The sequence below is a fragment of the Pelophylax lessonae genome, assembly GCF_965119305.1.
Source record: "Pelophylax lessonae genome assembly, chromosome: 1".
Lineage (NCBI taxonomy): Eukaryota > Metazoa > Chordata > Amphibia > Anura > Ranidae > Pelophylax > Pelophylax lessonae.
Window position 1 is genome coordinate 118,137,286 of NC_138768.1, and position 24,009 is coordinate 118,161,294.

A 24,009-nucleotide genomic window follows, 5' to 3' on the forward strand; every position below is an offset into this window, starting at 1 on the left:
TCATAAGTCAGCCTATACAGGGGTAGGACATGGTTGACTAAATTTTTCCAAAAGATCAAGAGGGATCCTGTCCACCTGTGTCCATTGCATCACTACAGTTTTCCTGGCATAAAACAACAAGAGTCGGAGAAGCTGTTTCCGATGGGTGCTGAGATCAATCTCCCCGAAAATCCCCAGTAAGCACCACTTAGGGCTGCAGACATTAGGGAAATCCAAGGAGGTCGAGAGAAAGTGCGTAACTTGGGACCAAAAAGGTCTAACTTTCGGACAACTCCACAGCATATGAAGCAATTTTCCCTGGTCCCCCCCACATTTATGACAGTCTGGCGCGGGTTTCTGCTTCATCAGAAACAACCGATAAGGAGTATAATAAGTCCTATGAAATATACGTAACTGTATCAGACGGTCCCTGGCTGAGATGGGTGTCCTAAAATATACCTCAAGCACTTCTTCCCAATCATCGTCCGAGATATCCGGGATGTCTCTCGTCCACCCGGCCCTAACAGCCTCCAGGCGCGATGGCACACTAGTAAGAAGGATTCCATAGTAGGAGCTAGTCAGCTTAGTGTGCTCATCCCGCAACAATTCCTTTTCCATAGGAGAATTGTCTAGCATGACACTGCCCGGCCCAAATTGGGCCAAGGCAGCGTGTCGCAGCTGGAGATAACGATATTGCCAAGAGCCGGGCACCCGAAAGTCCGCCCGGAACTGGGAGAACGTCTTAAAATTCCCCCCCTCAAACAATTGATGGGCATACTTCAGGCCCCGTTCTGCCCACCGCGCCGCATCCTGAGACCCAGCGAAGTGAGGCAGACTAGGATTGCACCACAAGGGTTGATTCGGGGAACAGAGGCCCGGAGTCGCCGCCAACAGAGACTCACATCTGACATATATCTGTAGAGAGGATTTCAAGAGTGCCGTACCCTCGGAGGACGCAACGCAGCGCCGGTAAATAAGATTAGCAAGCGTTTCATAGGAGGAAACCACCGCTGCTTCGACAGCCGTAGCCGCACTGCTCCTCCGAGGGAAGAGCCAACCGTGGACATGTCCCATTTGTGCTGCATAGTAATACAAGCGCAAGTTTGGAAGGGCAAGGCCCCCCATCGCCACCGGCTGCTGTAAGGTGGCAACAGAAAGCCTAGGCGCCTTCGGGTACCATAGGAAACCGGAAATAAGAGAATCAAGATCCCTGAAAAACTTATTCGGCACAAACAGTGGAGAGTTGGCAAGGAGATACAGAAATTTCGGCAACATAACCATTTTAAATAAGTTGACCCTACCAGTCAGAGTTAAAGGCAGATGCTTCCAGTGCTCCAGACTAGATTTGAACAGGTTTAGGCAGGGAACAAGATTATTTTGGAAATACAAGGATATAGGTTGCTGAACTTGAACACCTAGATATTTAAATGAGAACGTAAACTTCAAGGGGCAGTCAGTCGGCAGCGAGAGCGGGATGTCCATATCGACAGGAAACAGGCTAGACTTAGTCCAGTTAACCCGAAAACCAGAAAAAGAACCGAAATGTCGAATAAGTCGGAGAACGGGCATAAGCGATGTGTGTGGATCAGTTAAATACAACAACATGTCGTCGGCATAAAGAGAGACCCTCTCCTCCAGAGACCCCACCGACATCCCTTGGACAGCGGGGGAAGTTCGCAGCAGCTGAGCCAAAGGTTCTATTGCGAGCGCGAAAAGCAAGGGGGATAAAGGGCAACCCTGCCGCGTACCCCGTCGTATCTGCAGTGGACCAGAAACCATCCCATTCACCCTAATACGGGCAAGAGGTTGAGCATATAGGATCCGAAGCCAAATCAAAAAATTCTTTCCAAACCCAAATCTCTCAAGTACATAGAACAGGTACGGCCACTCCACAGAGTCAAAAGCCTTCTGTGTATCAAGTGAGAGGACCACCCTCGGTAAACGGGAGGGGTTCGGGACCTGCAGATTCGTGAACAACCGACGAATATTCGCATAAGCCGAGCGCCCCGGAATGAAGCCAGTCTGATCTATCCCCACAATAGAGCCAATTATCTCATTAAGACGCAATGCGAGAATTTTAGTAAGGATTTTAAGCTCTACATTAATAAGCGATATGGGTCTGTAAGAGTCACAGTATCGTGGGTCCTTATTAGGCTTAGGGATCAAGACTATGAGGGCCTCCTGGAGTGAAGGAGGGAGGGAGCCACCATCAAATATCGACTTGAAGAGCACCAGGAGTCGCGGCAGCAACAGTTCCCCGTGCTGTACATACCATTCTACCGGAAAACCGTCAGGGCCCGGAGTTTTATGTTTTGGGAATGATTTAATGGCTACCCCCACCTCCTCCAGCGACAGAGGGGCCTCCATACTAGCTCTCTGCTCAACACTAAGTGTGCGGAAAGGAATAGAGTCCACGTAAGCATAAAGCTCTGGGGGGGTATAATGGGCCCGAGAGGTGTACAGGTCCGAATAAAATTTGTGGAAGGCGCCAAGTATGTCCTCCGTAGCCGAGAGAGAGTGCCCCGCATGATCCAAAATAACAGGGATAGCAACCGGTTCCGGAACAGGGCTAGCCAAAAAGGCCAGCAAACGACCGTTCCTGTCCCCGGTCTCAAAAATACGTTTGGGACTGGTACAGGAGACGCTTCTGGGTCCTCCGCACCAAGGCCAGCTCGTAAGCCCGCTGCGCCGCTTTCCACGTTCTATTATTCTCAGGGGTGGGATCCAAAGTGTAAACCCGTTTGGAGGCACTCAGAGCATCTGCCAATTCCTCGATTTCTGCTGCCACTGCCTTTTTGAACTTAGAAACCCCCTGCATGTATGCCCCGCGCAGGACAGCCTTAGAGGCGTCCCAACAGGTGAGGTCCTGCACCCCTTCCGCATTCTCCGCCCAGAAATGAGTCATGGCAGTAGCACATTCAGCCGACACCATCGGTTCCGCGAGCCAGTAAGGGCTCATACGCCACACCGATCCAGCCGGACGCCTGGCCACCGTCAGCGTCATCACCAGGGGTGAATGGTCTGAGATTGCCCTCGGGAGGTACGCCACGTCGGAGACCAGTGGAAGCACCTCCGAGGAGACAAACCACATATCCAATCTAGAGAAGGTACCATAAGAGCTGGAATAACAGGAGTATTCCCTTCTCTGCGGATATTTCCATCTCCACGTCTCGGTGAGACCGTACGCCGCAGCCCAGTCAGCTAATGCCAGCGACTGTCGCCCCGAGCCGTGGAGACGATCCATTTGAGGATCCAAAACTGCATTAAAATCCCCTCCTATAATTAAAGACCCCTGAGCCATGGAGAGGACCGTCCGCATACAGTCATCAAGACGTCCAACCTCCACTGGCGGAGGGAGGTATAAGTTAACTATTGTAAATAAACGTTCCATAAAATTCAATACCACTATAACATAACACCCATCCCGGTCGGTCTTCACCTCCAGCACCCGCACCGGGCACGCCCTGGAGATCAAGATCGAGACCCCCCTTGAATAGGTGGAGTAAGTAGCATGGAATGCGTGAGCCACACGTGGTCGCTTTAACGCCCTTGTTTTGGGGTCCATTAAATGCGTCTCCTGCAAAAGGAGGATGTCCGCCTTAGAGCGCTTGAAATGATCAAACACTAGAGACCTCTTAATCTTGGAGTTCATACCCCGCACATTCCATGTCAAAAGCCTCAAAGACATTTATTAACAGAAAGTAGCATGAAGAAACGCGGCCCACCCAGAGGAGAACCCCCTCCGAGAGCGCCCCGCCCCCACCTGAAAAAACATACATACCAGTACCTAGCGGGCGCACGGGCAGGGAAAGCCCCCGGGGGGCCCGTCCGGACCACACCTCCGCTGAAATACCACCTAATAGAGAGCTGACCACCACTGCTGAGAGAAAAAGCATACGGAGTAAAAATAAAACAGAAAACTGAAATCCACAACCCCATGAACCCACCCCCCCACCCCCCACCCGGCTCCCTGTCATAAAAACGGGCAGAGAGCTTTAGCCCAGAAACACTAACAACCCCAGAAGGCATAACTATGCCAGAATGTCTTTAGTTCAGTGTCCCTAAAGGAGCAGGAACACACCAGAAAAATTAAAATAAAAACAAGAAAAATGAAAAATGGAAAATGGGGGGGGGGGGGAGAAAAAAAGAAAAACTTCCCCCCCCCAAAAAAAAAGGGAAAAAGACAAAAAGCTGCGGAGGTGGCGGCACCGCCTCAGAGTATAGAGGTGCAAGTTCAGGGGATGAAAACCTCCTCAGAGAACACATGAGGGAGACCGTCCGGTCCAGTATGGAGTCGTCCAGCCATCAGGATAACAGCACCCCCAGACAGGGGATATCAGCAACAGAGTCCGAGCATCAGTATGGAGGGGGCCCAGGTAGGTCCAGACCCCCGGCAAACAACAGCTGCAATAATCAAAGCATGTTCAGCCCCGTCTTCCCAAACCATCAAGCCAGGCCGATGCATCCTGCGGGGAAAGGAAAAAGTGAGCCTTTCCCTCATGGATCACCCTCAATTTAGCTGGGTAAAGCATGCTGTAGCCAAACTGCCCTTCCCTAAGCCTGCGTTTGACCGCATTGAAGGCCATGCGTAACTTCTGTGTAGCAGCAGAGTAGTCAGGATAGATAGAGATTTTAACTCCATTGTATTGAAGGTCAGAAAGATCGCGTGCAGCTCGCAGGATATTTTCCTTGTCCTGAAAATGAAGGAATTTTGCCAGTAAAGATCTTGGAGGGGCCCCAGGAGGGAGAGGGCGCATAGGAACCTGGTGTGCACGTTCAATGGCAAACAGGGGGGAGAGATGTTCCACACCTACAGTATCCTTAATCCAGGTCTCCAGAAAATCCTCAGCATGTCTCCCCTCAGATTTCTCAGGAAAGCCAACAAAGCGGAGATTATTTCTGCGCATCCTGTCCTCCAAGTCCCCAAGTTTATCAGAATGGACCTGTAGATCCTGCCGTTGTGTGCGGACCTCTGCCTGCAAGGGGTTAACTGTGTCCTCAACATCACTGATACGCTGTTCAGCAGCAGCGATCCGAGTGCGAATCTTCTGCACTTCATGTTTAACTATAGATAGGTCCAGCCGGACAGTCTCAATTTGAGTGGTCAGAGTGGATTGGCAAGTGTGAATAGCCTCCATGATGTGCTGTAACGTGAGGCTCCCAGAAGCTGAATCTCCCGCCTCAGTAGCCCCCTCCGGAGCCCCCCCTGCTTGGGAGTCCCCCGCATCCCATGTCCCATCTGCCGCCCAGGGATCCGAGCCCTCCTGCAGCCCCGGGGACAGAGCTGGGGGTCCCTTAGACAGCATGGGGGAATCAGCGAAATGGTCCCGAATAGTGGTCGGGGGTCGGGCCTTCTGGGGCACACCATCAGGCTTACCCGAGGAAGCAGGGATCCGTGAAGGAGGCTGTCCGGCCCGGCCCGACTTCTCCTTGGGCGGACGCTGCGGCTGTGAAGAGGGTCCGGCGCCATCTTGGGAGGCCTCGCGGCCCGGGCTGTTTCGGAAGGCCGCACCTGCCTTGGTGCCCTGGGGGCCGATTTTGACCATGGTGGCCGGCTCCGGAGGTGCCAGGAGAGGTGTGTCAGCGAAAATTGAGGGGTTGATCGAAAGGATTAGTGCCAGGATCACTGAAGGATCACCAGGTGCCGCCGGAGCTCCGAGACCGCGCTGCTTACATGCCGATCGCTAGCCACGCCCCCCATTAATCTTTCAATCTTAAATTCTGCCAGGGTATGTAAACTTATGAGCACAACTGTAAATGTTAGTGTATTACCTTCAATAAAACCTGCTTGTTTTATATGATAAACTTAGATTGGTGCTGCTTTCTCCTCTTCTTTCCCTATTTCCACAGAGTCATCTTCTCCTCTGATAGCCGACTGCCAACAAAAGTGATTGCAACGGGGACCCCCTACATTGGGTACACCCCAGGACTATATGGACTACTTTTAACAAGGACTCTCCCACCTTTTTACTCTTTTCACTCTTCTGATTTTACAATTGTGTATTTTTTGGTGCATTTCTTTTTAGGACAATTCACTAAGTACTGTTATAATTTTTTAAGCTTCGGTGACATTGCTTCAAGAGCTCTCAAAACATTCCCCTCCCTTTTAATCTATATGATTGCTGACCATGTCTGGAGTTTTCTGTGATATTTTGGCATAATTACATCTATATGTATTTCTCCTGAGATATCAAGACTAGACATAGATATAAAGAAAGATGGCAGTCGTAGGACCTAACCTCACTAAGCATGCTCCAAAATTCAGCCAAATATTAGTCAATTCATTGACAAGACACTCCTACAGCTATTCTTAAAAAAGTAGTTTAGGATTGAGCCCAGAACAGCCAAGTATAGGAAATGGAGTAATACGGTTGGCATATGGCAGCAGAAGGTATAAATCCGGCTCTAAAGATATGAGAAGCCAGTTTGTGATTCTTCCCTTTTGCACCTACCATAATTAAAATATCAGTAAAATATGTAAATAAAAATATAATTGGGTGAACTCTTCAAATAAGAATGTATAGAGGTTAAACACATTTATAGAACTGAACAAATATTAACATATATATATATATATATATATATATAACAATCCATACTGTGGCTCGCTTTTACTGAAAGATTTATAAACCGTATATTTCATTAGGGAAAAGTCTTCAAAAGGCTTAAATAACTCCTTGTCCTTACTTAACTTTTACTCAAGGTTATGTTGATCTTTGAAAAATTAGGATTGACTGCAAATGTTCATTTGTCTGTTATCTTCAAAGCAGCAGACACCGATATAAACATCCAAAAATCAAAGACATGCATGCACTTTATAATATATACTTTCAGGGTTAGCTGAGAAATGTGAAGCATTCGGGGAAAACCTACAACAAAAAGTCCTAATCTTGGCCTTACAGCAAGTGGGAGTATAATGCCACGTACACTTAGCCCAGGTCAGTGTTGTGGTGGACATAGGACTGCATCTTCATTTTGTGGTGCCATGCTGCTCTCCAATGCATGAACATCAAAAACTCAATTCACTTCAAGGAATAAAGGCCATTGAGGCATTACAGTGTTGGTAACGAATGCCCTTCTGAAGACATACATATATATAAAAAAAAAAAATGTAATACACCCATGACCAGTAAACTTTAAAGTCCAGTTCCAAATGAAACATTTTTCTTTAGTTTTGGATGAAATGTTGAATGGTTAGCACCTCTGTCAGGTGTTTAATGCTTTGTTCCCATTGGATAGATTTCTTCTAATTTCCTGTGTTTGAGGGTTGCCAGTCTGGAAAGAAAATTAGGAAAATATCTTCCCATTTAATTTCTGTTTCCATGGGTCAAAATATTTTTATGATATTACTGTTGATTAATTAAAAGTTTTAATGGGAAACGTATCTTAATGTAAAACAGTAAAGACATTAAGAAAATCATACATCTGAATTGACCTCAAAGCCAAACTTAACCCTGAAGATAAAAAAGTGAACAGAAAGAATTTTTGTTGCAGAATGGAGTCTTCTCTGTACTAAACGCTTCATACCTTCATCGTTCCATTCATCCTCGAGGGCTAGAAGGGATAGAACCTCAATCAAATACAATACAAATTAGGGGGTAGCACTACCCCTGAAGGAGCTGCTAGTATAATGATGGGTCCTCTGTTCTCTGCCATGACTCTTTAACCCCCTTGGTCCCCACTGAGACACCTTGATTTATCTGCCGCAAGGACCTTGGTTAGCTTAAACATGAGTATAATGCCACAACTGTAATAAGACACAGGACATTGGCCACAGACAATCGATGATAAATAAGGTATATTAAAGCAAAGTAGAGTAAACACAATACACATATCAAAGAACAGGTTAAAGAATACATTAGGGTAACTGACAGGAATATTAGCCTCACCTACGGCCATTGACTAACACCACAATAAGGCTAATTCCCATTACAATAGTACACACAGCACTGGTGAGAACAGCTTCAACTGTGAAAGCATAAATAGCACAAATGAAAAGTCTCACTGTAACTCTTGGCAATAACTATTCAAAAAGTGTCTCCAAGTGCACTCTGTGCATGCAGCCCTAATAGTGTGTGGGTGTAAGCATTCCTAAAAAAGGGGTACCCCTAGAGGTGACTACAAGTACCTGGTGCCTAATAGTCAGTGTTGGCCCGCTTTCGTTGGGGCCCTTCTTTTGGTGGTGCACATGTAGCTGTCGCTTTAATACTATACACAAGAGATGAAGGATGGGCGGCTATGTAAGGGGCAATCTCGGTTGGCATTAACTGTAGACAGCAAGGGGTTAAACTCGGTAGTTCCACTCACCACTCCTGGTATACAATGGATCAGATCCAATATGCTTGGCAATCAGCTGTCCCAGAAGTCTCAGTCCTCACAATCAGGTCCTCACAAGATTCAGTCTCACTCGTGTAGCAATAGGTCTCTCCAGCTCTAGGCCCAGTTCAGCGAAAAACTTTTCTGTAGCTCAGTCCTAAGGCTCTCTCTCAGGCTCAGATTTTCAGCTCCACAGTGCACATACCCCAGTAGCAGGTCTGCATTGTTCTTTTCCCCTAAGCAAGTCTGCTCCAATCTCTTGTTATGTTCCTGGGAAAATGCTGTATCTCACCTCCTTTTGACATAGGGAAATTTGGGTATTAAAGTCTGCAGCTCCACTAACGCCCATAGACTTGTATTAAGGACTACATATGCCATGATCCACGGCTGTACAGCAAGTCCCCTCTCTCCAATTGGCTCAAGTCCTTCTGCTCTCTGATTGGCCCGGAGGGGAGGGGGCAGGAACAAGTCAGTGGATTTTACACATAGCCACTTGTGTCAGAGAGAGAGGAGCTGCTTACTGTGTTCTGCACTGTAGCTCTGTGGGGAAGAGGCCATCTTGGTAGAGGAGCAAAGCTATTCTTTCTCATATCAGAGCTGATCCTCTGAAATCTGTAGATCTGGTGACTGGTGTGATAATGTTCAAGAAGCAGCAGACCCACAAAATGTTTGAAGGACATTTCCTATGAGATAGAAAATTGTTGCGTCTTGAGTTCAGGTCCATTTTAAGGATTGATTCAGGCCTATGTGTTTTTGCTTGATTGGATTTAAATGAATTAAAATGCATCTTAGTGAATCAACAGATGCGTTAAGACACACATCATGCTGCACATAAACGCATCATGATACAGTATATGACGATGCGTGTTAATGTTCATCCTACATAGAAATGTAAATGTTAATGCCAATTAGCGTGCATCAACACTCAATATGCATTTTATTGCATTTATATGGATTTCAGGGAAAAAAAAACATAAGTGTGATCCAGATTCTTCTCATACAGATCCTAAGGGTTGACTAGCACTTCCAAACGACTTCACAGCAGTTGTCCAAACTGTAACAATAATCAACATGTACAGAGAGTTCCAGGGTCAGTTGTCATTGAAACGTTAGGCATAGGTTAGATTTCAGATTGTCTCTTTGTTTTTCTATAGGTATTATACATCCAGGTGTCATTTTTATCCAGATGCAAAACTATAAAAAAATAAATATATTTGCAGAAGAGAGTCAGAAGTACTGTGACGTGTTTTACAGATCTTAGTGACCACTCACTTATCTGCATATGTTTTCTTCCCTTCTTGTATGTTCTAGTTTTGGTATGAACCATGATGGAATTGGAAACTCCTGTGGGACCAAAGGTCACGAAGCTGCCAAGTTAATGGCAGCTCACATTACGTCTAACACAAACCCTTTCTCCTGGTCGGCCTGCAGCAGGGAATATATCACCAGCTTTCTAGAGTGAGTACCGTCTGATTTCTATATTCTTATGTTTGACTGTATAGCTGCCTTTAACCCATTCAGAATACTTTGTTCATACCACTAAATTTTGCAGTGGGGTATAAAATCGATACCCAGTAAATATATTAAATACTGATATTTCTTACATTAGCTCAGCTAGTCTGTATATTTTATAAGATCAGTCCTACAGCACTACCTGCCTGGAGTTTGCATGTTCTCCTTGTGCCTGCATGGCTTTCCTCCAGGTACTCTGGTTTCCTCCCACACTCCAAAGATATGCTGGTAGGTTTAAGTGATTGTAAATATTCACCTTGTAAAACAAGTCATTCAGTTTATAATACAAATGAAAGGCAAAACATTATAAATACCTTTTTTCCCTTTTTGCACACATCACATGTCCTCCGTTCTCTGCTGCATAAGAGCTGGGGGAGGAGAAACAGCAGGACACTGAGCTTTCCAAGGAATGGGTGTGCAGCAGTGGTGTGTCAGGACAAGTCTGATCATTGGAGGAGAGCAGGCTGAGTTCCCAGTATAGCTAGGAAACTGACCACGGTGTGTTATCCTGCCTAGTGTGGAAAGCAGAGGGACTGGCAGGAACACCAGGGTTTTCACACAAAGGAAGCAATATAAGCAGAACAGGATACTGTATTATACAAATGCATGGTACAACAGGTACATCTCAGGAATATGAAATGTTGGCGTAACAAATGCTTTAATTGGCTCCTGTCTGAAATGGCTTTAGTATGTGTATGTATGAATGTGAGTTAAGGACCTTGGATTGTAAGTTCCTTGAGGGGAGGGAGTGATGTAAATGTAAAATATATAAGTAAAGCGCTACGTAAATTGACGCGGCTATACAAGTACCTGTAATAAATAAATATGTACACATTCTTGACACTGGAAAGGAGCAGAGGTGACTCCAACATTTCTCTCCACAAATACCAACTACCACATTATGTGCCAGTCACATACTTGCTGACATTCTTCATTTAATTTAGAGCTGTACCTCATGCAAAGAGATAAACACACACATGAATTATATATTTTGGAGTTGTTTTATCTGCCAAAGAATAAATATTTCTGTCAATACAGCTCTGAGAATTACAGTTCTGCCCCACCACACAGCACAGCCCTGTCTGGTGGGGTCAGAGACCTGATTGTTCTCTGCTGCAGTTAAAGTGTTTTTTCACTCCTATATATACCCATTAAATTCACTTGCCTCAGGCGATACACATGGATGAAACACATCTTCCTACATAAGTTGTACCTGTTTATCAGCGGCCCTCTCTTCTCTACAGCATTCTAAAGCATACAGATCAAAGGCTATCTCTCAGCTCAAGAAGGCAGGGTGTGGGATTCTGCCGTCACACACTGTGCAGCACACAGCAAGGGGCTGAGTGTAATCTGAGACCTGAGTGGAGGAAACAGAAACACCCCCCTGTACACATCTCTCATACAGAAACATGTACACTTTACAAAATACACACAGGTCTTGTCTCTTCCTCCTACCTCAGAAAGACTTGATGTCTTTAAACTTTATGTTAACAATGCCCACATGACACTGGAATCAAAGACAAAATGTAAAAAAGGATCATGTAAAGACGAAGATAAAGGCCCTTGGTTATTTAAATGTACACGCACATATATAAATGAAATATACAAGCATGTGGGAAGCATCCATGGTTGTTTCCTATTGAAATTTGTGGGGTCACAGTCCAAGGCTTATAAACAGCTATACATATACAGTGGATGTGTGAGACAGAATGCACATTTAGCTTTGTTTTATTTATTAAAATTTACAGGTTGGGATTTATTTATTTTTATTACAATAAGCACTTTTATTTTGAAATAAATCAGTTGGGAATATAGAGAAGTGCAGTCTGGATTCTGTATGTGACCACAATATTTCTAACATCTCACAAACCTGTCTTAACAACTATCAGTGTCAAAGAATGACTGTAAATACTACCGTTTTCCTTTATATACTGTCCACTGTGTCCTTGGAGCCTCTAAACATGCTGTGTCTAAATTCTTCTTTAAATAATTGCTCTTTCCGTAAAATAAACGCCACACCCCCATCCCATTTCAGAAATTTTAGGAACGTCAGCAAGCTATTAAGAGGGTCCATTATTGCATTGGTATGCCGGGAAAGCGGGGGTCTTGCTGTTGCTTATTGTTAGCAATAATTGTGCACCCCAGGTCATGAATACTTCTTGCCAAGACAAGACATAACTTTACAAAACAATTAGAGTCATTACAAAGTCTATTTTTTTTTTCCATTAAAGTAACAAACATGTAATACTTACCTCCTCTGTGCAGAGCAGAGCTCCTCTGTCACAGAGCAGCCCGGATCCTCCTCTTCTCGGGTCTCTTTTCAGTGTTCCTGGCCCCTTTCTCTGGTTGAGTGCCCCCACAGTAAGCAGTTTGCTATGGGGGCACCTGAGTCAAGCTTTAGCTCCATGTATCCATTCAGACACAGAGCTGTCATTTAGCCCCGCCCCCTCTCTCTCCTGATTGGCTAACTCAGTTTGATTGACAGCAGTAAGAGCCACTGGCACAGCTTTTGTATCTCAGCCAATCAGGAGAGAGAGAGTCCAGAACGGCTGAGGCACTCGTGGACATCACTGGATAGAGAGGGGGCTCAGGCAAGTATTAGGGGCTGAGGGGGCTGCTGCACACAGAAAGCTTTTTATCTCAATGCATTTAACCACTTGCCGACCGCCGCATTACTATTTACTGCGGCGGTCAGCCCCTCACAGGCAGAGTGACGTAGTACTACGTCGCTAGCCTTTGAGGGTCTAGGGAGCGAGTGCACACCCCCCGGAGGCGCGCTCCCACACGGTCATGGCCCCCCCCCCCCCGCGCGCGTGTGACCGGCGGACCCGATGTCCGCCGGTCACTCGGCGATCGTTGGTGCAGAGGGAGAAAGGGAGGCGGCTAATGTAAACAAGCCGCCTGTCATTCTACCCTGTGTATGAATGGTGATCATGCGGTTCTACTATGTAGGACCGTTGATCACTGTTCATACACCTCAAGCCACAGCCAATCACAGTTAGAATCACGCCCCTAGGGACACACATAACCCCTCCCTCTCAAAAAAAGTTAACCCCTTCACTGCCAGTGTAATTTTACAGTAACAGTGCATATGTATATCACTGATTACTGTAGAAATGTCACTGGTAACCCCAAAAGTGTCAAAAATGTCAGTCAAGGGTCCAATCTGTCCGCTGCAATGTCGCCGTACCGCAAAAAAAATCGCAGATCGCCGCCATTACGCGTTAAAAAAACAACAAAAATGACAAAAATCTTTCCCTTTTGTTAGTAAACGCGATAACTTTTGCGCAAACCAATCAAAATACGCTTTTTGCGATTTTCTTTTTTACCAAACATATGTAGCATAAAACAAATTGGCCGAAAATGTTAAAAAATTTTGATTTTTACATTTTTTTGGGGGGGAATTTCATATAAAAAAATGTGAAAAATATTGTTATTTTTGCAAAATTGACGCTCTTTTTTTTGTTTATAGCATGATCAAAAAATCGCACAGGTGATCAAATACCACCAAAAGAAAGCTCTGTTTGTGTGGAAAAAAAAAAGGACATCAAATTTGTTTGGGTACAGTGTCGCACGACCGCGCAATTGTCCGTTAAAGTCACACAGTGCTGAATCGCAAAATAGGCCCTGGTCAGGAAGGGGGTAAAATCTTCCGGGGCTTAAGTGGTTAAAGCCTGGTACACACTAGTAGTTTTTTTTTTAAATTAACAAAAACTGAACAACTCAGGAGGAGCCGCTGTACTAACAATCCAATGTTAGTTGAGTAATCTCCCCCCGTTGAGCTCTTGTGTTCTAACAGGGGGACAGCCCCTTGCTGGAACACAACGGTCAGCGCTCTCAGCCATTGGCTGACAGCACTGATCGAGAGCTAATCAGCAGACATTTTTCAGTAATGCCCCTTTGACAGAAGCTGGCAGAATAGCCGACTTCTTTTGGACTGGCTGCTGTACACATGGGCTAAATGTCGGCAAGTTTCTATTGAACTGGTGATGCTGCCCGATATTTGGCCCGTGTGTACTAGGCTTTATACTGTAGTTTCACCAAAGTCCAGGATAGTTTTAATTACCGCATAAAAGACTGAAATTGAGTTGCTATTTGAGTTGCTATTTGCATGCTTACACATCTACATCACATGAACCAAAATATTATCAAATATATTTCCATCTCTGATGTCCCAACAGATTATATAGATCAAAAAATGTGTAGCAGCATGGTGTTACAATTGGTTCTCTGTAATAGAATCATTCTGTCACTGTGCACCTTAACCACTTTAAGACCGAAAGATTTGACCCGCTTCCTGACCAGGCCCTATTTTGCGATTCGGCACTGCGTTACTTTAATGGACAATTGCGCGGTCATGCAATGCTGTACCCAAATAAAATTGACATCCTTTTTTTTCCCACAAAAAGAGCTTTCATTTGGTGGTATTTGATCACCTGTGCGATTTTTAATTTTTGCGCTATAAACAAAAAAAAGAGCAACAATTTTGAAAAAATATTTTTCACATTCTGCTATATAACATTCCCAAAAAAAAAATTTAAAAATCAAAATTTTACATTTTAGGCCAATTTGTTTTCTGCTACATATTTTTGATAAAAAAAGTCGCAATAAGCGTATTTTGATTGGTTTGCGTTAAAGTTATCATGTTTACTAACTACGGCAAAGATTTATGTCATTTTTATTGCTTTTTTTTTTTTTTTACTAATAATAGCGGCGATCTGCGATTTTTTTTTGCGGGACTGCGACATTTTTGGGGGGGACCAGTAACATTACTACAGTAATCAGTGCTATAAATATCACTGTTACTGTAATAATGACACTGGCAGGGAAGGGGTCAACCCTATGGGTGATCAAAGGGTTAAATGTATGCATCATGCATACTGACGTGTGGGGGGGGGGAGTGGGGGTTCTGTGACACAGACAGAGATCGCAGGTTCAGCTATGCTTAATCCTGTGATCTTTCCCTGTCTGTCCCTGAGAAGATCCGCCTGCTTTGTTTACATAAGCAGGCGGGTCTTCTCACACTTTCCCCGATGATCGGGGAAGGGAGCCGCCTCTCCTCCTCCGGCCCGACGCGCGTGCAGCCGAGACCACTAGGAGTCCAGCGACGTAGGTCTACGTCGCTGGACCCAGGGGAGCTGCACTGCGGCAGTAGGATTACTGTCGGCAGTCGGCAAGTGGTTAATGGTCACCACAGGTTACTATATGATAGTACTACAAAACCTCATTAGAATATCCTAAAGCAGGGGTGTCCAAACTTTTGACCTTCCTGGGCCACATTGGAAGAAGAGGAATTGTTGAGTGTGGCTGTGCTACAACAATTTCCCATTTTCCCTTTGGGATTCATAAAGTATTCTGTAATTGTCTTGGCCTACACATACAATATACTAACAATAAGGATAGCTGAAAAGGTAACAATTACATTTTTTTGTAATATATTTTCTAAAAAAAGTAAAATAGGGCAACATAAAACTAGTGTGATATTTGACACTGTTTTGATAAACGAACACATCCATATCTGGTTTAATTGATGTAGTAGCAATTCTGGTGCTCATCAGATATTTTGGTTCCAGTTTTGTGTGCTTCATCCTTGAAAATAGTTGCTCACAAATATAGGTACTGCCAAAAACTGATGACATTATTAAAGCATGATTGTGAAGAGTGGGATTTTTTTCTTTAGGAAGATAAAACCTATACAAGTCCAGTAAAGAGACACTGTCTCATTTTCTTTGGCCACATGTGTTCGCTAAGTGTCAACACATTAGGTAAGCTTACGATTTTGTATTGGGCCACATTCATAGCCGTTGTTGGCTGCAGGTTAGACTATGCTCTATTGCATATATGGAAGTTGCCAAATGTTCTTCAGTAAAAGGCCCCTTTCAAACATACGTTCAGTTCATCAGTTCAGTCACGTCAAAATGTATCAGTTTTTCATCCATTTTTCATCCATTTTTCATCTGTTTTTCGTCCTTTTTCATCCGTTTTTCATCCGTTTTTCATCCTTTTTCATCCATTTTTCATCTGTTTTTTTTTTACATCCACTACCAATGCAAAAACGGATGAAAAACGGACCGTTTGTCCATTTACATCCATTTTTCGTCCAATCCATTTTTTTGACGGATGAAAAATAGGACCTTCATCCTTTTCAAAAAATGGACATTGACGGAAGCGGATGAAAACGGATGTTAACGGATGATCATCCATTGTCATCCGTTTTTACATAGAGATGCACTGATGTCTTGTTTTTCATCCGTCAACGGATGAAGGAAAAATGGACAAACGGACCGTATGTGTGAAAGAGGCCTAACAGAAATCACAATCTGCTGGGAAGGAAGAAGGTAGGACAGTGTGAGGACTCAGCAAGGAGGACTTTATAAAGACTTGTTGAAAGAACTGTTAATTGCTCATACCTCACCTATTCTTTCTTTAACATTCAATGCATATTTTGTTTTGTGATTTGGTTTCCCTGGTTTTTAGGCAAAGCTTAGGATGTTGCTAATGTATACCAATCAATTTGTTTTGAATTGTTATCTTTTGCCCACAAGAATCCAGTATGATGGGGAATTATCTGCTCCACTGGCGGAAAACCTTTAACACTTTCATTGGTGCCCAGATAAAGTTTAGCAGTGTCAATATGTGTTGGGTAATTTGCCGGTAATTCTTAATTTGCCAAATTAGCCTACTTAAATCAAGTTTACATTGAATAAATATATTTGCATACCAAGTGGAATATACAAAGGAACAATAAATAATGTGAACATTATCTGGTCATCCTGATGCCCAGCCCTATGAATGACAAAGATTCTGGAGTGTAGTGAGGATTTTGAAAAATCTTGTTTCATTCACTATATAAAGAAACCGGTTTATGTGGTTATGGGGGAATCTTTCTGTCTTTGCAAAAAATGAATATGCCAAAAATATAGTTGACTAAAGGGCAAAGCCTGATTAATTTGCTGGCTGATGGTCCTAAAATGTAGAAAGTAGCTTGTTCTGTAAGATTTATTTTGGCAAAAGTAGTAGTATCAGGAGGAAAATGCGAGTTTATGTGGAAACATTTTTGGAGACCATTTCTTTTTAAACACATTGAACTAAGCATTTGTGATTCATTGGATTTTGAAATTTTGTGACTTGTTTTGGTAATTTTTGTTGTAATTATTATTTTAAATGGATACTCAGGCAGTGATTATTCACATCTTGTTCCAAAAAATGACTTAGCTGTAGATGTTGAGACTACATTTTTCTGGTCTAGACAGAAGTGTATCTTCTTTGCACTTTTTTTTTGGCTATGAATGAGTGACAAGCCACAGGAAAACCTACCACAAATTTTGGAATCTACTCAATAATGTTTTTGACTTGGCATTTAGCTCATGCCAGCGTAGGTGTAGTACTGGATTTTATTTTGAAGTCTTCAAATTGAAAACTAGCAAAAAAGCATTTATAAAATTGCCTTTCTGTTTGGTAAATTATGTTAAATTTGTGGAATAACAGATGCATACATCACTTCTGACCTTTAGAGATATTGACACTGATTATACCCTGCATTGCAGTGCGGGGGGGGGGGGGATCTCACAACATGTTGCTAAGTTCCCAAACTGCATTGTAGGGTGCAGTGAGTATGTTTCCCTGCATTGTCTCCTGGGTTTAAAGGGTGTCTCTATGCAACGGTTTAAAAAAGTTAAAAGCAATGATTGCTAGATATTGGAGCTGAACTTTCCCTTCAAAGGCTAGTTTCTTAATTCCTTCCTTTTATATGCGATTCCTAGCAAGAATGGCTTGGTATGCACATTTGAATATATAGTTACAACCACCCTAGGCATTCAAAGAGAATTCAGATTGAAAGAAGGTTTAATTTAGAATATTTAATGATGCTGTGCAAGAAGACCTGACCAGAGGCAGATTTATGGTTGTGATAATAATATAATTAACAACTTTACACATTGCCACAGTGCGTTTTCAACTTTATTAAAGTATTTAACTCTTTCAGTATGACATATTCAATTGTCAAACTCTAAAACATCATGATTTTTCTTTAGCAAGCATAAATAGCTCTTAGTTTGTTAGCGGTATCACCTGGGTTACCCATACCAGTGGTTTAGATTCTGTGCATTACTGAATCAGAGATTTGTCACCTAGGGGATTATTCACTAAGTGCAAAATCTGTTGAAGCCGTGCATGGTAGCCAATCAGCTTCTAACTTCAGTTGGTTCAATTAAACTTTAACAAAAAGCCTGGAATCTGATTGGTTTCTCTGATCCAGATTTTACACTCTCCAGTTTTTGTAAAAAAAACCCCATAGTGTATGATGCCAGCATGCAGTACCTAAAACATAGACTGTATGACACTCACCTAGGTGCCAGCTTGCTGACAGGAGCAGTGAGATGCAGGATATCCTCATCCTGGTGATGCTCCTTCATTGTCTAATCCGGGGTCTAGGCTTGTGCTTTTTGGCAAGAGTATCAGGATCACACATTTTTACACAAGACAGTTTTCACATGTATTTAACCAGTTCTGGACCGGAAGATTTACCCCCTTAATGACCAGGCAATATTTTGCGATTCGGCACTGCGTTACTTTAAAGGACAATTGCACGATCGTGCAAGGCTGTACCCAACTAAAATTGACCCGTTTGCCCCACAAAAAGAGCTTTCTTTTGGTGGTATTTGATCACCTGTGCGATTTTTATTTTTTTGCGCTATAAACAAAAAAGAGCGACAATTCTGAAAAGAAAAACAATAATTTTCACTTTCTGCTATAAAACATCCCCCCCCCCCCAAAAAAAATATAAATCACATTTTTTTAACATCTTAGGCCAATTTGTTTTCTGCTACATATTTTTAGTAAGAAAAAAATTGCAATAAGTGTATTTTGATTGGTTTGCGCAAAAGTTATTGAGTCTACTAACTACAGGAAAGATTTATGTCATTTTTATTGTTTTTTTTTTTTACTAGTAATGGTGGCGATCTGCGTTTTTTTTTTTGCGGGACTGCGACATTGCGGTGGACAGATTGGACCCCTGACTGACATTTTTGACACTTTTGGGGGGGACCAGTGACATTACTATAATAATCAGTGCTAAAAATATGCACTGTTACTGTAATAACGACACTGGCAGGGAAGGGGTTAACACAGTAAGTGATCAAGGGGTTAAATGTGCACCTAGGGGCGTGTTTCTAACTGTGGGGGTGTGGCTTGTGAAATTATCACAGAGACCTGTGCTCCTATATAGCAGGATCACAGGCGCTCTGTGATCATTGCAGAGAAAAGAACGGTCAGCTGTGTTTACAATAGCTGACCGTTATTCTCTCTTACATAGTTACATAGTTACATAGTAGGTGAGGTTGAATAAAGACAATAGTCCATCCAGTTCAACCTGTGTAGGTGTGTGTGGCTGTAATCATCTCACATAGCCCTTAATGTCCTGATCCTTGAGATGTAAGTCTAAGAGTCTTTTGAAAGCCACCATACTACCCGCAGAAACCACCTCTTGTGGTAGAGAATTCCACAATCTTGTAGCCCTAACAGTAAAGAACCCTCCTCGTTCCCTGAGGTTAAAACGCTTCTCCTCTAATCGCATTGTATGTCCTCGAGTCCTCATGCAATTCCTTCGAATGAACAGTTATTTTTTCTAAGCTGAGATCCCCATTAAGATATTTATAAATTGCTATCATGTCCCCCCTCAGACGTCTCTTCTCCAGGGAGAATAAATCGAGCGATTGCAGCCGCTCTTCATAGTTAAGGTCCTCCAACCCCCTAATCAGTTTAGTTGCCCTTCTCTGGACTCTCTCCAGCTCTAACACATCACTCCTGAGGACTGGCGACCAGAACTGGACAGAATACTCCAGATGCGGTAGGACCAGAGTTTTATAAAGTGGAAGGATTATAGTCTTATCTCTGGAATACATCCCTTTCTTTATGCATGCTAATATTCTGCTAGCTTTGGCAGCTGCCGCTTGACATTGCATGCTGTTGCCTAATCTATCATCAACCAAGACTCCCAGATCTTTCTCCATTTTTGATTCCCCCAAGGGTTCCCCTCCTAACGTGTATTGTGTTTTTATGTTTTTAGTCCCCAAGTGCAAAACCTTACACTTCTCCACGTTAAACCTCATTTGCCATGTCGTTGCCCACTCCGTTATTTTGTCCAGGTCATTCTGTAGGATATCTGCTTCATGCTGTGCAGTTATTGCCCTGGCCAATTTTGTGTCATCTGCAAAAACTGATAACGAACTCCTGATCCAGTCCTCAATGCTGTTTATGAATAAATTGAACAAGGTTGGTCCCAGGACTGAGCCTTGGGGGACCCCGCTTACTACCTCAGACCAGTCTGAGTATGCGCTGTTTATTACCACCCTTTGGACACGGCCTTTTAGCCAGTTTCGTATCCAAGAGCAAACCCTGCTGTCGATACCTGCAGACCTTATTTTATAAATTAAGCGCTTGTGGGGAACTGTATCAAACGCCTTAGCGAAATCCAAGTACACCACATCCACTGGTCTGCCCCTATCTAGCTCACAGCTCACCTCCTCGTAGAATGTTAAGAGATTGGTTTGACAAGAACACCCATTTGTAAACCCGTGCTGATTACTGCTGATGATGTTGTTGTCTTTAGCATACTCTACGATATAGTCCCTTATCATCCCCTCCAGAAGTTTATATATTATTGATGTCAAACTGACAGGCCTATAATTTCCCGGGATATGCCTCTGCCCCTTTTTGAATATCGGAATCACGTTAGCCTTTCTCCAATCCCCTGGTACATCTCCTGTCCTAATACTGTCAGCAAAGATCAGGAACAGTGGTCTGGATATAACCTTACGGAGTTCCTTGAGTACTCTCGGATGTACGCCATCCGGGCCTGGTGATTTGTTTGTGTTAAGTTTATCCAGCCTTTCCCTGATTTCACCCTCTGTTAGCCATAGTGGCAAGTCCTGTGTATAACTATTAACCATACAGTCATGGTCAGTGTACCCCTCCGTTTCCTGTGTAAAGACTGACGAGAAAAAAGCATTCAGCACGGTTGCTTTTTCAGTGTCCTCTGTAACCATCCTCCCATCATCGTTAATTATGTGTGCAATATGCTCTGCCCTAGTTTTTTTGCTGTTGATATATTTAAAGAATTTCTTTGGTTTTTTTTTTTACTATCCTCCGCTATTTGTCTCTCAAAGTTGATTTTAGCCATCTTGATTTCTTGTTTACTTTTCTTATTTGCCTCCTTGTATTGCTCGAAAGCCGATACTGTGCCCTCTGATTTATATTTCTTGAAGGCCAATTTTTTTCCCCTAATAAGTTTTTTGACGCTACGGTTTAGCCAGCCAGGTTTGGCTTTGTCTCTTCTAAATTTATTTCCCATAGGAATGCACTGCAAGATGCATTTGCTTAATATGTTCCTAAAGCATTCCCATTTTTCCTCTGTGGTCAGTGATCCTAGGGTTCGGTCCCAGTTTACCCTTTCCATCAATGAGTACAATTTTGGAAAGTCTCCCCTTCTGAAGTTAAGGGTTCTTATGTTCCCCACTTGCCTTGTTCTATTGTTATTTACACTAAATGTGATCATCCTGTGATCGCTAGAGCCCAGGTTGTCCTGGACTCCTACCTCCGAGATTATGTCTGGGTCATTAGTGATCAATAGATCCAGGACTGCGTTTTCTCTGGTAGGGGAATCCACCAACTGTGACATGTAGTTGTCCTGTAAGGTTTCCGTGAATAGACGGGCCTTCTGTGAGTGTGCAGTCCCCTCATCCCAGTCAATGTCGGGATAATTGAAGTCCCCCAATATGATGACTGATCCCAATCTTGCCACTTTACCCAAAAGTGCTAAAAATTCCAGCTCTACCTCCTCCCCTTGGTTAGGTGGCCTATAGCAAACCCCCACAACTACTTTTCCCTTTTCTCCTTCCCGATGGAGTTCAACCCACACAGATTCTAAATCCATGCTCATCCCACCCGTAATGTCACTCCTTTCTATCACCTTTATATTGTTCTTGACATAGAGAGGGGAGCGATCGCGGGTGTCCCCTGCCCCATGCATCGGCATCCCTGCTACCGAGTGGGGGCGGGAGTGCGCCGGCCCCCTAGCTGCAGGCACGCGATCAACGTATACCTACGTCGGTTTGTGCAGGAGGGCCGCCCTGCCGCAGTATAACAGCAGGGGGCGGTCGGGAAGTGGTTAAAGGTAGTATAGAAATTATAGAATACATCCTTTTAATCTTATTTTACTAGCCTTGGTTTTTCATCCCCACTGACACTTTGGAGTTGATTTACTAAAGGCAAATAGACTGTGCACTCTGCAAGTGCGGTTGCTCCAGAGCTTAGTAAATGAGGTAAAGCTTCACTTTGAAACAAATACCCAATCACATGCAAAGAGAATTGAAAAAACAGCATATTTGTTTGCACGTGATTGGATAATGGAAGTCAGCAGAGCTTCTGCTCATTTACTAAGTTCTGGAACAACTGCTCTTGCAGAGTGAAACTGCACTTTGCAAATTGCACAGTCTACTAGCCTCTTGCAAATGAACCCCTGTATACCTATTTATAACCTTGCTGAGAGTCAGATGGACCATGGAGAGAGGAGGCTGGTTTCCCTCTCCCCCTCTTTTTTTTTTTTTTTGTTTTCTCCCTTCCCTTCCCCTTTCCTCCCTCCTTAATTTGGTTATTTGTTTGCTTTGGCAAATTGCCGACAGTACTAATACACATGTTGAAGATTTAGCTAGAGATATACATATGCTTGTGTATACGCGGTCAATGATCGCGGTTAGAGTGAATTCTTTTAGTATGTACCTGTGCTTGCATAATAAGAATCATTAGACATTTCACAAATTTTAACAGCTTTATTGTATGCATTACATAGTGTCATGATCAATGTCTATTGTTTTGATATTCATACATTGTCAACCTTCAAACGCTGCAGGCTACATTGCTACATCTTCTCGGCAATTACATTGTATGTTAATAATTAGAAATAAGTAAAACAAAAGGTAAAATATGACTATTTGTATATATAAGGCACAGCTCACCAATTTATTTTCTAATTGCTTATTAGTCTACACCCACCAGGACATGTTTAAATCCGAGGCAGTCACTGCAGTGTTTTCTTTTCGGGTTATCCTGCCCTTTTATATGTTTGGCTTTGTTTGCTTCCTGTAGGTGATGATTTCATCATTAGTGTGTCTCGGCTTCCTGAAAATTAGATGAGTAGTTTGTTAGGTAATAACCAGCACTAATATGTCACTTAGCCAAATCCAAGGGAGCCTGCCTTACAACCATCAATTTAACTATAACATATATACAATCATCCTATTTCTTTAACTGTTTTATGGTGCTTGTGTGTTTTATATATCCTGAAAGCGGGAACATGGCTTTATATGGGTTGATAGTTATAATAGTGCTATAGGGAGTTTATTTTTTGACTACATGTCTTAATATTGCTCTATGTTAACCAGCTCAGGCCGTGGAACATGCCTCGATAATGAACCTCCAAAACGTGATTTTGTCTACCCGGCGGTGGCTCCCGGTCAGGTGTATGACGCAGACGAACAGTGCCGTTTTCAGTATGGAGCAACATCACGCCAATGTAAATATGGGGTAAGAAGTTGTTGTCTTTATGTTAATAAAACTTTATTAATGAAATGTTCAGTTAACAAACAATAACTTCATAAAAGCGCAAAACTGTAATATTTTTTCTTGAATGGATGTTTAGTATTACCATGGAAGTTTGGAATGTAAGGATACCACCAACAATACAAATTTAGCTTGAAAGGCAGCCAGGTATTGAGTATAGACCTGAAAAAACAAAAGAAAGACAGGGCACTCCAGCCTAGCGCATTATCCTCATAACCATTTATTGCAAAAATAAGCATGTACAATAAAACCTTGGACTGAGAACAACTTGGTTTGAGAGTGTTTTGCAAGACAAGCAAATTTTTTTTATAAACTTTGACTTATAAACAAGCGATGTCTTGATATACAAGTAGCGTCACGTCACAACTGAGTAGAAAAGAGAAGAGAGGCACCTGAAAGTGTAGCAATATGGTTACATTTAATGAAGGTACAACATTTAGCAACTCACATGGGTAAAAGTTAAAACAGGCACATCTAAATATGCAGGCATCTGGAGTAAAACTGTCCACATAGACCATCCTCCACACCGCCATCAACGTCATCCCTTCCACGCTGCGCTCCGCGGGTGCTTCAACCCTTGCTTTC

The 24,009-nt window shown here is 43.1% G+C and overlaps 1 protein-coding gene across 1 annotated transcript in view; it reads left to right on the forward strand.

Moving 5' to 3' along the window:
• Nucleotides 1–24,009, forward strand: part of ADAMTS6 (ADAM metallopeptidase with thrombospondin type 1 motif 6) — a 448,695-nt gene that overhangs the window by 237,234 nt on the left and 187,452 nt on the right. Inside the window, exons 10-11 of the mRNA XM_082243714.1 lie at nt 9,607–9,753; nt 23,247–23,388. Coding sequence (XP_082099840.1) covers nt 9,607–9,753; nt 23,247–23,388 — 289 coding nt within the window. The remainder of the gene's footprint in view (nt 1–9,606; nt 9,754–23,246; nt 23,389–24,009) is intronic.